General features: G+C 44.6%; 1 protein-coding gene across 1 annotated transcript; it reads left to right on the top strand.

Annotated features, from left to right (window-relative positions):
* Window positions 1-816: 816 nt before the first annotated feature.
* On the top strand, window positions 817-9,284 carry BAG2 (BAG cochaperone 2). Its single transcript, XM_051614706.1, has 3 exons — window positions 817-1,153; window positions 7,315-7,424; window positions 8,421-9,284. Exons 1-3 carry the CDS (start codon window positions 981-983, stop codon window positions 8,819-8,821), a joined length of 684 nt encoding a protein of 227 aa, XP_051470666.1. The 5' UTR covers window positions 817-980; the 3' UTR covers window positions 8,822-9,284.
* Window positions 9,285-14,120: the final 4,836 nt, after the last annotated feature.

Here is a 14,120-nt window from a genome sequence, read left to right as displayed (position 1 = left end):
AGTACCTTGTTTTTGGCTCTGCTGTTCAGGTTGTGCTTACAGTAAGGGCTGCCTCTGGTTTACTTTTTTCCAACTTTTCTCTTCCCTCAAACAGGCTTCTGGGTTTTTTTAAGCATTTCTTGTTTTCCTTCTCCTATTTCTTGCGTTTTCAGGTGTTTCAGCTGTGTAGCTCACTTTTTTAACATCTTTATGTAAAAACAACTTGGGTGGTGGGGGTTTTCTGCCTTTAATGAAAGAGCGAAACAGTCAACCAACCATATGGAACAGTTCTGGAAGGCAAATCCTCATGCTATCAGCTACCAATTTAAATGAAGTTAATATAGATATTGAAAATCTCGTTACTCCTCCCTTAGCTTTTGGTTTAGCAAGAGACAAGAGCTCACGCAGCTTTCGGCTGGTCCAGGTTTTGCTCCTGCTGTCACGAAGGGGCCTGGGGATAGGAGCAGGGGCAGTGCGGGGTGTCTCTGCGCCCCAGAAAGCTCTCGGGGAGGTGCAGCGGTGCCGCAGGGTGCGCGCTGGCAGGGCACGGCTCAGGCACCCGCGTGGGGCAGGAGGTGTCGGTAACAGCAGGAAACAACTCTCCCCCGGGGGGTCCAACGCCCCCTTGCCACCCGCACCCCCGGCTCGCCCATGAGTCCAGCCTGCCACATCGCTCATGTTTCTGCTGCCAGGGAAGCGGTGCGTGCTGCTGTCGGCGGGGCGGTCCCGCCGAGCCGCTCCGCAGCCGGCCGGGGGCAGCGGCAGGACCCCCGGGGCGCCGGGCGAGGCCGGGTCGGGCCAGGCCGGGCGAGGCAGCCGGGCGCGCTGTGCGAGGCGGCGCCCGCGGGGCCCGGCGCGGAGGCGGGGTGGCCGCGGGGGCAGGCGGCGGGGCGGGCTCCTTCTTTGGCCATGAGCGAGGTGCCGGCATTCGGCCGCCGGCTGCGGGACGCGGGGAGGGAGCGGCCGCAGCGGAGACCCGCCGGGGGCAGCGGGCGGGTGCCATGGCCCAGGCCAGGATCAGCGCCAAGGCCAGCGAGGCGGCGCAGCAGCAGCAGCAGCAGCAGCAGCAGCAGCCGCAGTCCGGCGGGCAGCTCCGAGGCCGCTTCTACCGCTCTACCTCCATGGCGGACCGTTCCAGCCGCCTGCTCGAGAACCTGGACCAGCTGGAGCTCAGGTGGGGCCCCGCGGGCTGGCGGCCCCGCTCACCGCTGCGGCCGGGCAGGGCCGGGGGTCCGGGCGGGCGGGGAGGAGGGGGCAGGGCCGGCGCTGCGGGGCCCGGGGAGCCGCCTTGTTCCCAGCCCTGGCGGGACGGGGCTGGGGTGAGGCTTCCTGAGGTGATGGAGGGAAGAAGGATCCCCCTTCATCGGGGACGGTGCGGGGCGAGTTGAAAAATGGCAGCTGCTGCTGTCAGGTGAAATAGCGTGGCCTGGAAATACGTGAAAATAGGAATGTGTGTGTGAATGTACGAATGTAGGCATCTTTCAGAGAAAGCACAGAAGGCTTTTTCAGATTTGCTGCCCTTTGCGGCTCGGGGAACCTTTGGCAAACGGGGCATGGCGGGTTGTGCTGCGCGGGGGCAGGTGCGAGGCGAGGTGTGCGGGCCCCGCGCTGGTCCTGAGCGTCGTCCCGCGCTGTGGCCCGGTAGCCCCTGCCCCGCATCTGTCGGGAAGGTGTTGTATAAGAAGATGCGGGAATGCCGAGGATAAGCGGACGTGGTGGCATTCGGGCTCTGGGAGGCTCTTTGCACGCCTTGAAGCCGCAGAGCTGAATTGCCGGCGTCTGAGGATTCGTGTCTCCAAACCCTCCCTTTGCACTTCGCTGGCTCAGCTGTGGGCTTTGCTGCTACCCATGTTTCTGTCCACGTCCTCTCTGAAATTTAGCAAGTCCTGTAACTGTGATGTGAACAGCATTGCATTCTGCAGCTTAGGTGTGTTTTTCCAGCTTACCTGGGAATACAATGCATATTTCATCCTTGCGCCAAGACGGGTCCTGACTCCTTCTGCTACTTGATACTCCCCAAACAGTCCCACTTGATGTCTTTCCCAGTTCAACTGCATGAGAGACGATTCCTTGCCATTAATCATCCTCCTTGTCCTCTCAGGTCTGTCTAATTACACAGTGCCCTTTCTGAAGTGGATGGATGCACAGGGTGCCATGGGTGTACCACTGATTCACCTCCTGCCAGTGCTGTTTCAACACACCCTTTTCTTCATTACAGGTGCATATTGATCAGCGGCTTTCACGGAACCACCCAGAATGTTTCTAGGACTTTCCTGTAATTAAAAGAGCTCTGTGGGATACACGAACTGCATTTTCCCCTTTCTGCCTGCATTACTTTGCATTATTCAGGAGTGGACTTTATGGGCTATTATATTAGCCTTTCACTTAGCTTGATTAAATCTCCTTGAAGTCCTTTGCAGACTTCCCTGAATTTGACTAAACAAAATCACTGTCTGCAAACAAGTCATGCTGCTCACATCCAGATCTACGGCATCAATATGTAATTACAAAACGAGCAGTAGAATATGCAAAAATTTGGTTTAAATTTTCCGAGTGACTCTGAAAGCAGACAGTTTGGTTAACCAGAAATTAAACCCCAAATTAAACTTCCCAGTTTGCTCTGGGTCTTTCAAACAGGCAGAATTCCAAATGTGAAACAGTCACTAAAAAGGAATCAGACTACCTTGGTTAAAGTCTCTAAAGTCTTATTTTTTTTTCTGTGCGTGACTAATCAACATGCCTCCTTTCAAAGATAGTTGAATTACAGGAGGACGAACTTCTAGACTTCTTCCTCTTCCAGCTGGTTTAGTTTAGCAATAGACCCTCGAGATGTTGCTTGTAAATACGGCAAGTGAAAATTTGTCTAAGTGAACTACAGCCTTTCATAAAATCCCTTGACAATCCTCAGTTCTCAAGTTGCTTAAGGTTGGCTGAACCCCATGGTAACCATCATCCCATCGGAAATGCGCTGGTTTGAACAGCTTTCCCTTTTCTCCCTTCCACATGAGCTGCTTTTCTCACGGTAGTGGGGTATTTTCGTACCTCCCTGCTAGGTTATTGTGTTTTTTCTGTAGTGCAAGTGAGCAGGAAAAGGGGGATTAATTTGGCTGCCAAGGAGCAACAACCACCACCCTGGCAGAGATGGTAAGGGGGGCAGGTGGCATGTTTGTCCCTTGTAAGGGCTTGGACCTTGGCTGTTGGTGAATGCTGGGATATCTCAGGAGCAGTTGGAAGCGGGAGCAGAGTCTGTTTATGAGCCACTTTGTTCTGGTGGTTGTGTGAACATGCGATCCTATGTGTAATGATACATGAGACAAAGACTCTTGCTCTTTTTTAAAAAAAAAAATATTTATTTTTTTATACTTTTCCACGTGTTCTTCTTAGAAACAACGATTTCTCCCCACCATTCATTTGTATGTTCATGGGGCTGTTCACCTGAGAGCAGAATCTCAGTGTAAGCAGTTGAGGATGCCAGGGTGACACCCCCTGCCTTATCTCCATCCAGAGCGCTCAGCTCTGTTTCAGGAAGAAGGCTGCACTGTCTTTAGCTGTTTCTTACCTCCTTCGAAAACTTATCTGCACCTCCAGTGTGCAAGCTTTAATAGTGAGCTATTTAAGTCAGTCAGTAGTTTAAAGGACAGAGTTATTGCAGCTGTCCTAAGAAAGTGGGTATCGTGTTTCTCATCTGGAAACAAAAGCGCAGGCTGGTCCACCTGTTCTTTGGGGGAATGCTCTGCTCATGTGAATGGTATGTAGGAAAGAAAGGCACTGTGTGGCTAATCATTCTCTGACTGGGGAAAATCAGAAGTAAGGAATGTGTTTCTTTTTAGTCTTAGGTAATGGATGGAATATTTAGTTGATGGTCACGACAAATACACTCCAAGTAAAGACATGATTTTTTTTTATATCTGTTAAAAAAAGACCATACTGCTGCATCAAGATAATTGGGCATAAATTTGAGTATTTTATGTTCTCTTTTCTATGTCTTCTATTTTTTGGTTGGTTGGCTTTTTGAAACTTGGACTGTGTTTCCACAGTTTTCCATGGCAGTCACCTCTGCTAGAGGTTTATCTCTTCCAATATTTATTTTTTTTTTGTCCTCCACTCCAAGAAAGTGAAGATTTTATAAACTTAGGAAGTTAAAGCACATTTTAGGAAGGAAGTTATGAGAGCTGGCTGTGAGGTGTGGACCTTAACACTCTTGCATTAAGTCAGGAGGGAAAGATGTTCAGTCCCTGCCAGGGCCAGGGTCCCTCTGGGGCTGGGAGGAGCTGGTGGGACCCACCCCAGCGTGGGGACAGGCAGCTGGAGGCCTCGGTACAAGCCAAGGCGGCAAAATAGGATGAGGCAGTGCGGGTATCTCACCTAGATAAAGTCCCCCAGCATCTTCTGTGGAGCACCAACTAGTTTCTTGAGGCTGGTGTGAGTTGTTTGCTTGGTTTTTGATTTTTTCCCCCTAGAGCACTGTTCTGAAATGATCCTATCCCTTTTCTTTTTGACCTGCATGTGATCCAGGTCCCTAGCAGCTGTCTGTTTCCTCCACTCTACTGTCTTGCTTTTCTCAGGCTGTTTCCCCTCTCCTGCTGTTGAAGTGTGGAGCTCCTGCTCCACGTCTGGCCGGCTGCTGAGGTGCTGCCTTTGCTGCCAAGATGCTGTGCTATCACACTGTGCCTCCACCCTGCCCTCGAGAGGTTGTTGAAGGCCAAGGAGTTTATTTTTTAGGGTATTTTAGTCCTATCATGCTGCTCATAACTGATCAAGATGGACACTTTTAGAAGGAATAGCAGAGGGGCTGGGGGTCCTGAGGTGCTGCTTCCCTGTCCCTTTGCCCTGGCAGCAGGAGCCAGTTCGCCTCCTCCACGTGCCGTTACGTGGTGCCGGGATAGGTGCTCATTCTGACTGCCATTTGTGAAAGCAAATACACTGAAATTAAAATCCCAGTGGATGTTAGTTATGTGGCACTCTGTTGCAGTTGAAAATTGGTTAAAATCATTCCCAAGAAGAAAGTATTGTAAATAAAAGAGTTCTCAAGATTTGTTTATATGACTTTCTGCAAGATAATGTCAGTCAAAGCTCTGATGTAAACAGTGGGGTTTTTTATAATTATATGTGATAAATACTGTATTATTATGATCAGTGTATGATAATTAATTCTGAAAGTCTGGCTTTTAGGTCCTACCTCACATACCAGCAGTACTTTGGGAAGCTTTAGGCACTCTGTAGAATTGCACCAATTCCAGATGCATCTCTGCAATGCAGTTTTTCCACATTCTTCCTAAGACCCAGCTAAGCCTGTGGATTGATCCATCTGCTGAAGAAAGACCTTTAGTTTTTAAGCCAGTACAGTGATATGATGAACCAGATTTTAAAACACTATTAACATTGAAATTCTGCATGTCCAAATTTTAATTTTAAGCTTTAAAGTGACCACAATGCGTTTTTTAAATTGTGAAAATACTAGTTTTTTTAAAAGGCATGGCAAGGCATTTATGAAAATATTGCTAGACTTCTTAAATTATAAAGTGCAGACGTCTTAAGTATGAAATGACTCCACCTGCCTCATTGCTCTTACTAACCTATCCAAAATAGTAATTAAAAGTATTTGCTCTTGGCAAGAATTTGCATTGCATTAACTTTTCCCACTCCTCCTCAGAATGAACATTAAAGGCAAGGCCTGAAGCTTGTGCTTTCACTGACTAAATTAGGCTAAATATTTGGTAAAAGAGAACCATTTCATGAGCAGGCTGCAAGTGAAGCATGACTATTTATATCCTCAAATGCTCCCATTCTGCCTTTTCCCGACGCCCCCCCCCCCCCCCCCTTTTATCTTACTGCAGTTTTTCCAAAGTTACCTGCCCTCAGCTAACCTTTGAGGAGGGAGCAGCAGCTCCATACCTATCTCATCAGATAAGACCTTATCTATAGAAGCAGCGATCATGAGCCACATCCAGTAATGCTGAAGAGCACAGAGCATCTGAGAGACTTAACAGTGCTTTAGTTTGTTTCCCCTTTTCTGGCCAGGTCTAATAAACACTTCAGGATAGATGGATTCCTGTGCTGCTTACAGCAGCTAGACATCTAGAGCTGAAGGCATCTGAAACCATCAGCCAGGTTCACATGATACTCTGCTTTTCTGTAGGGTCTGAGAATGCAGAGTTGACGTTTTTTGACTCAACTCTTGCAGGCAGTTGCAGTTTGGCAAGTCCTCTACAAGCCCCTACCTTCAAGCCTCCAGGGCAAAGCCAGGGGAGGAGGACATTTTCCTCTTGTCCCCAGTCTCCAAAGTAGACAGTTCCCAGATGATTTGTCTGAATGCCAAAGCCCTTTCCCTAAAATCATGGTGGGGAACAAGACATGGATTAAGGAACTAGACTCGCATTTCTAGGATGGTATTTTCGTCTCGTCTGTGGCCACGTGGGCCTGTATCTTATGCCACGATGAGGAGGGCAAACTATAGACACAGACTCACACAGCTTACTGAGACTGAATAGTTATCAGGGAGAGCAGTTTCTGATGGGCTTTCCCCTCATCCTCACCACATCACATCTGAGTTTCAACACAGTGAACAGGACCAGAGTAAGGATCCTGTTTCAGGAGAAACCACGTTCTAGGCTTTCTTGCAAACAGAAATAGGAGCTCCTCCTACACAAGCTTTCCTCCTGTGTGAATCACAGCAAGCATTGCTCCTTGACCATGGGGGCAGGTGTTCCAGAATCTTCTCCCAGCAACCAAGGCAGGCTGCTTTTTCCCCTCTTGCCTATTTTTCTCCCTTATGAAAGGGGCTGTTTGGCTACAAGGTGGTGTTTGAGCTTCCAGAGTTTGTTGCTTTTTAGGTGGGTCATAGGGGTTCTGCACTGCTGGCCTGGGGGAGCCAGACCCCCTTCCTGCCTCCATCCCTACAGCTGCAACCTTCACCACCAAGTTCCTTGGTGGTGACTCAGTCCATTTCTCTTCTAGTTAAGCGGCTGATGATAATTGCCAATTAGCTACAGCATTTTTGCTACTGGGCTATAGTACCATCAAGCTCTGGCTATCTAGACTAGCTGTGGAGTAAGACAGAACAGCACTGTCATTAAGATAAAATATTTAAGTCTGATTGAATTACTGTTGTTTGGGGGTTTTTCCGTTGCTTGTTTGGTTTTTAAAATTATATTAGTCTTGAAAAGTGAAGTTAAGATACAGGAGAGGGTCATGCAGTCAGAGAGTCTGTCTCATGGATAATTAAGAACTGACTGTACTTCTTGCTCTGAAGTTTAAGCAAACAGTTCTTGGCAGCTAAATAGGTGAACAGCTATTTTATTATTTAAACATTTTGTTTGGTTCAACCATGTTCAGGGTAGAGGCTTTCCGTGACGCAGCATCTGCTATGGAACAAGAGAAAGAAATCCTGCTAGAAATGATCCACAATATCCAGAACAGCCAGGATATGAGGCACATCAGCGAAGGTGAGAAGCTACTTTGCCATACTCTCTCCACTGATCCAAAGTCAGAACAGCCCATGCCTTAGGGAGCAGCTCTGTTTCATTGCTCACTGCTGGTGAAGGTGTTGGAGCCAACTAAGGTTACTGAAAAGCCATCTGTTACCCTGGGACCTCCTTGTTCCTGGCTGCATACGTTCACATACTGTTCTGCTGGGCTGTCTACTGTGAATGTTACTACTGAGTATGTGAAAGCCCATACCCAGTTCATTCAAAATCAGGGTTAATAAAGTTCAGCTGAGGGAGGGAAATTGATGATAATGATGATAATTAAATGCAGTTGAAAAACCAGCATTGTAATGGCTTTGATTCCTGGACAGGCATGAGTGCCACAAAGTATATCACCTGCAAGAACCTGATGATTAAGATCATTGTCACGGCTGTGTGATACATGGTTTTAAATATATTGCCTAAATCTGTATATTTGGTATTAGGCGCTTTAAATTGCTGATTTAATTGCTTTTCAAGAGCCTACATAGCCGATTATGCTGTGTCTGTATTTCAGGAAAAAAAAAAGTTTCCAGAAAATAGAGGATGAGTTTTCTTCATGGCCCCTAATTGCACGTGGTAGCCAGAAATCTGTTTTTTTTTTCTTTATAGCCTTCTGGGGTACTGTCTAAATCTCCCCCTCACAGTGGCACAGAAGGTCCTTAACGTGCCAATTCTGTTAATGAATATTTCCTGATAAAACTGTATGCTTTATTTGAATGTAACACAGCAGGCATTGTGTCAGCAGCAGCAAAGCATTGCTTACATTTTTAGTAAAGCTTAATGCCTCATTTCACATCAGAAGACTTGGGCTTCTAAGAAATCAGTAGGACTGAGGCAAATGCAGATTGTCACTTACTTAAAAAAACAACCTTGTTTCTTGCAAAGCTGTAGCAGTTTTAATGTCTGGATGATGTTACAGGCAAATACATTTCTGTGCAAGTAACTTGGAATACTTTCTTGGTTTTGATTTAGGTGAGAGAGAAGAACTTAATTTGACTGCTAATCGTCTGATGGGCCGCACCCTCACTGTGGAGGTTTCTGTAGAAACCATCCGAAATGCCCAGCAGCAGGAATCCCTGCAGCATGCCACCAAAATGATTGATGAAATAGTCAATAAACTGCTGGATGATTTGGAAGATGCCAAAACCCGCTTAATGTCTCTTTATGGTGCGTGCACATCTGATGTGCCAGCAGGACCCATCGACCAGAAATTTCAGTCTGTGGTAATTGGGTGTGCCATTGAGGATCAGAAGAAAATCAAAAGGCGGCTAGAGACTCTGCTCAGAAACTTGGAAAATTCGGAAAAGTCAATCACATTGTTGGAGCACCAGAAATCATCTGTTCGACAGTCTTGCAACAGCAAACAGGATTAAATGATCCTCCTGGCTGCTTCTGGCAAACCACAGGATGAGCAAATCTCCATAAAAAGCACACAGAAGCTAAGAAAAAAATTGTGCAGGCACGCGCGTGTGTACACAGGCACAAGCACCAAAGTATCTTTGACTGCCAGGTGCGAGCATTTAAGGGGCTTTGGTAGCATTGGCATTTTCTTCTGGCAATAAAGAATGCTATCAGGAGTTCTGTACAGTCAATGCTGCTCTTTGCAAATTGTAATTGTGCTTCTGCTGAACTTTCAGAAACCATCAACATCTTGCCTTTCCTCTATTTCCTTGGGTTGTTTGTTGTTTTTTTTAAACTAAAGTTGTTTTGTCCTATAGCAAGATTTCAACTTTTCTCTGCAGTATACGTAGTGTGTGAACCAGACTTCTGGGGAAAAAAGACAAATTGTGGCAATAAATCAAAAACATTAATAAACTGTATATGGTATTTTCATAACACACTGTCCTTACTCATTACCATTTATCATTTGAATAATTTGTCACTATTCATAAGTAGATCACCATACTGTGAAAGGCAGGCAGATAGAGACCTCCACTTTGTGACTGAGGAAGTCAAAAGCAGCACATCCATCCAAAGGTCACAGGAAGGCTGGAAACAAGCTCCAGATCCCACAATACACCCTTCCATGCCTGCCTGGTGGCCCATCCTGCCTCCCACCATCTAGCTGTTGCTTGAGGTTGCTGTGTGTTTAAGTTAATCTAAAGGGGAATGGTGTTTTTCAGCTACTGTACTGCAAATTGTTTTTGCATTATTATCTGAGTAAAAGGGTTGAATTCTCAACTAGCAGATACCATCTTTGTTTCTTATGTAGGACAGTAATACACTTGTTAACATTTAACATTACTTACTCTTTGGTGGAGGGGATGGGTTTATTGGGTTTTTTTCCTTCCACCCTCCCACTCCACCGTAATTTCTGCTCATCATTTCAACAGTAATATACCAGCTGTGGGTCAGGAGTTGCAGACTTCAGGCTGAGCCTGGAATTTTGCACCCCCTCCATCATTTTTCAGCCTGGCAGTGTTTCACCAAAGGGTAGCAGTCTCCTCAGAGGTGTGTGGGGCTATGTGGCACAGACCTGCCTTTTGCCTCCTGGGCTACTGCTCAGAGGCCTGAGCTTGGCTCAGATTAAAGCTGAGCTGTGAGCAGGAGGGAGCTGGAGGTGACTCCACAGCCCACAGCTTCCTTGTGTTACAGCCTGAGCATCACACCTAGATGCTCACAGAGCACCAGCCCAAGGTGGGATCAGGCTCCTGCGCTACTGAAGCTCTGGAGCTCAAGGGCTTTGGGCTCCTCCTGCCTGTGCAAGCACCGCAGGGAGACCAGCACGGCTTGGAAACCGCAGCAGCTGCCAGGTAACTGACACTGCATTTTACTCAGAGAAATTTCAGGGGGTGATTCCAAAACAGATTTTCAGCTTTGAGATTGTGGAAAGTTCCTAAGAACCTGCTGACATTAACTCTGTAATTCCACTTTAAAAATAACTGGTTTAGTTTCAAATGTTTTAAATCCTTGTGAGCTTTAAAAAAAACAAACTTCTGGCTGTTTGGCAGCATTAAACCCCTTGACAAGAATATATGGTGCAGGTTGTTCTCAGAAATTGTGCTGTGAAATAGTGAAGTTGAACATAGCTTAGGGATGCCTAGAATATTCTTTCAATGTTTGCTATTTTAAGGCCATTATGAAATTATTCAGGCCAAGAGTGTTAAGGGATTTTTTTGTTTGTTTTCTTTTTATAGATCTTCTTCATTGTACCAATAGTTAAATGTATTTTTTTTATAGCACTTGTACCAGTGTTGCTGTTCTCAAGGACAAAATTATCAAACCCTGCATAGCTACAGATGAGTTAATAGTATAGATTTGACTTCCTTTGACCTATGTTACTGCTTTATTAAAATTCTTTTTTCTGTTTGCCTTCCACTTTCCTATGTCACCTCACCCAGAGGGGCTCTGCAGTAGAGCCCATCACTGCCCTCCTGTGCTTTACTGACTGCCTACTGACATGCCACATTCATTCAAGATGGCACAGATTTGAACAACCCAATTATAAACCCAGTGGTACTGTCCTTTCACACTGTCATACATGGAAGACACAGCAAAAGACACCTTTTTATTAGTGTCATTCCATACTGGCTATCTTAAACATTTATTATTACTGTTAAAATAACTCAAAATACCTAAACATATTTAGCATCAGACACATGATGGAGATCAACAGAAGACCAGATTTAAAAGTTTCTCACTTTTTAAGTGTTGTCAAAAATCAAAACACAGTAGACAAGGCTCAGCAGGTGTAAGACAGCTGGACAAAGAAGGTGTAAGAAACACCAGTGAGCTTTTTTGGTCCTGTTATCTCCTGAGCAACAAAGTAAGGCTGTGCTCTACTTCTCAGTGTAAGCTAGTCTTGGGAATGGGATATTAGTGAGTATGAACATTTTCTCAGAGATGGCAGGAAGCACCAAGGTATTTGCAATAGTTATCTTGGGGACCGGCAACAGAAGCCACATTAAATTGCCCCCCCGCTTGCCAAAGCAGGACGTACAGCTGCACAGAGCTTGACAAACCTCACCAAGAGAGTGTCAGCTCTTCAGCTTTCTCAGGTTCTTCACTTAACTGTAGTTAAGCGCTTCCTCACTAAAAATAGGTTACTAAAAAACTGTCATTCTCACATTTCAAGATTTTTTTCTTGCCTAAAACATCCCTAATTAATCTTTATTGGGGTGTTAAGCAAGGGAATGTTTTTTTTCTGTGTGCAAAGCTGCATGAAAAAGGAAGCAGGAGTGCATAACTTCCCAGATTCCTGAGACACCTGAGTAAAGAGGCAGACCCATATGCTGCAAGTTCTGATTTAATAAAAAAAAATACCCCCCCTAAAAAGCCCCCTGTGACTATTTACATGTTTCTTTTCAGAAAATGCATCAGGCCTCTTTCATATATTAGTAATATTTTAATGCCACTTCCAATATCTACAAACATTCATTTAAATCTTGTCACGGTATTAGCCACACCAGTGATGAAAAATAAAATGGCCAGAAAGAGGAGAAGAGAATATGTATTTTAACTGTGTTGGAGAAATCAGAGAGAAGAGCTCAGGAACAGTGTTTCTGTTTGGCTGGAATGCCCACCTGGGTTCCTCTGAGAGTACCTGTGTGTGCTCACATAGATACTGTTCTCATCACAGGGATAAAGAACAGGCATGTGAGTTTCTTGAACAGATTCCAGCTGTCCTGCTACAGGGTTATAACCATTTTTTTTTGCAACTCAATACACTAACATTTTAACATAACCACAAAAGTAGTGACTTGTATCAGATCAAACAGTAACCAATTAAACATGTTTAAGTTGCATGATACAACTCATGTAACTTACAAGAGAACACCAGATTTAACTCATAAAGGTTTTACAGGAATGGCATGCACAGAATATTAAGTTTTAAACATTTATTTTTCCACTTGAAGATGTACTGTAAGTTATGTTGACTTTTTTTCTAAAAATGTATTACATTCACTTGAGATCACAAGAGTGATAAAAACATTTATGTACATTATCTGTTTCAGCCATTCAGATTCACGTGGACTTGCAAATAAAAGTAATTTATTAAAAACAATGCATCTTTATCCTAGCAACAAAAGCAGTATTTTTCCTGGTCCAGATTAATTTTTACTTCTTTTGACCAACTTCAGTCGGTTCTGCTGAACCACATTTAACTCAGTGAAAGAAAGAACACTCACTCCACAAATTATTTATCAGTATTACCCTACTATTAGAAACCTGAGAATGAGTCTAGTTCATACTAGTTCTCACCTGGCTTTGAGATAACTCATAAAAATGGAACTGTTTACAAGTTTCTCTTAGTCTATTATAGCACCTTTCATCTTAAATCTAAACATTGCAGCATTTTTTTCTTGATTACCTGTTTGGATGCCATATTTAACAGAGAAGTATTTTTGTTCTGACAATACTATTTGAGCATTAAAAAGAAGATATGCCCAGGTGTTCCTTCCTACAAAAAGATGGTAAGGTAGTTTTGATGAAACCAAGTTTGTTGGACCACACTTCCTCTCTAGCTTATGTACAATCACAGTTCAGGTTCTGCAACATCAACCAAAGGTCTATGACTACATTTAGAAAAGCAGCAGGGGCTTAGGTACTGTCACTGGAATCCAAAAAGCCTGTCTGTTAGTTTCCTGTATGACTGAACTCCCACAGGAGGGTTCTGCAGTGCAAGTAATTAATTCTATTATTAACTGGTGGCTATTAACTTGAGTAGATGAATTAACAGGTTCAAAGTGCACGTTCACTGAGTATTATGCATGTACCCCTATGTAACCTCCAGGCAGTATGAGGTGTACAGCTGCTCAATTCCCTTCAGTATATCATACATCCACAGAAGAGATGCAAAGGAAAACTAATGTCAGATCTGCTGTAGCCCAACAATCAAGGGGAGAGAAAAGAAAAAGACAATTGTACTGAAGCATAAAACAATAAAACAGAAAGTAAGACTGACAGTATGGTAATTTGGGCAGTTGGTCTAAAAAATGTAAGCATTGCCTCAAGAAACACTGAAAATAGGAAAGTTCTAAAACTGTCTGAAGTGGAACAACATTTGTGGTTGTTTTTTTTTTTAATTAACTACACACATACACATGCAGAAAAATCACATAGAATCACAGAATCTTAGGGGCTGGAAGGGACCTCGAAATATCATCTAGTCCAACCCCCCTGCCAGAGCCGGGTCACCTAGAGCACATCACACAGTAACGTGTCCAGCTGGGTTTTGAATGTCTCCAGTGAAGGAGACTCCACAACCTCTCTGGGCAGCCTGTTCCAGTGCGCTGTCACTCTCACAGTAAAGAACTCTTAGTGTGATCATTCTTAAAACTTGAGATTTTTTATTTCCAGTTGGAAATACATTCCTAGCATTACCACTTTGCATCAAATGATGCCCCACTTCCTGGGAGAACACCCATTCACTGAATGGATGCAACACAGGAGCGACAGATGCTTCAGTGTCCTACTCTTCAGTGAACGCTCATCTCACTAAGGCATTAACAACTGCTCACGTTTTCCACTAGTGGTAGCATTTTCAGCTGAAAGCAAAGAATTTTGCCAAGATTTAGATAATACACCCAATGTGCTATTCAAGAGCTATTAACAGACAGAAGAGGAGTGTGATTAGCTTAGTCTCACAGAACAAACTCCATGTTTTGTGGTAGGAATGCTCCTAATCTAAGATGCTGATCTACCACAGGTCTAACAGAGCTGCATCTCCTT

This window comes from Apus apus, chromosome 3 (assembly GCF_020740795.1).
Source record: "Apus apus isolate bApuApu2 chromosome 3, bApuApu2.pri.cur, whole genome shotgun sequence".
NCBI classification, from domain to species: Eukaryota; Metazoa; Chordata; class Aves; order Apodiformes; family Apodidae; genus Apus; species Apus apus.
This window is presented reverse-complemented; position numbering and strand designations above follow the sequence as displayed.

Bases quoted from the DNA above. Each gene is read 5' to 3' on its own strand.
- BAG2 (XM_051614706.1), top strand. From the start codon at position 981: ATGGCCCAGGCCAGGATCAGCGCCAAGGCCAGCGAGGCGGCGCAGCAG. The intron at 1,154-7,314 runs GTGGGGCCCCGC...AACCATGTTCAG, and splicing joins CTGGACCAGCTGGAGCTCAG to GGTAGAGGCTTTCCGTGACG. The intron at 7,425-8,420 runs GTGAGAAGCTAC...GTTTTGATTTAG, and splicing joins TATGAGGCACATCAGCGAAG to GTGAGAGAGAAGAACTTAAT.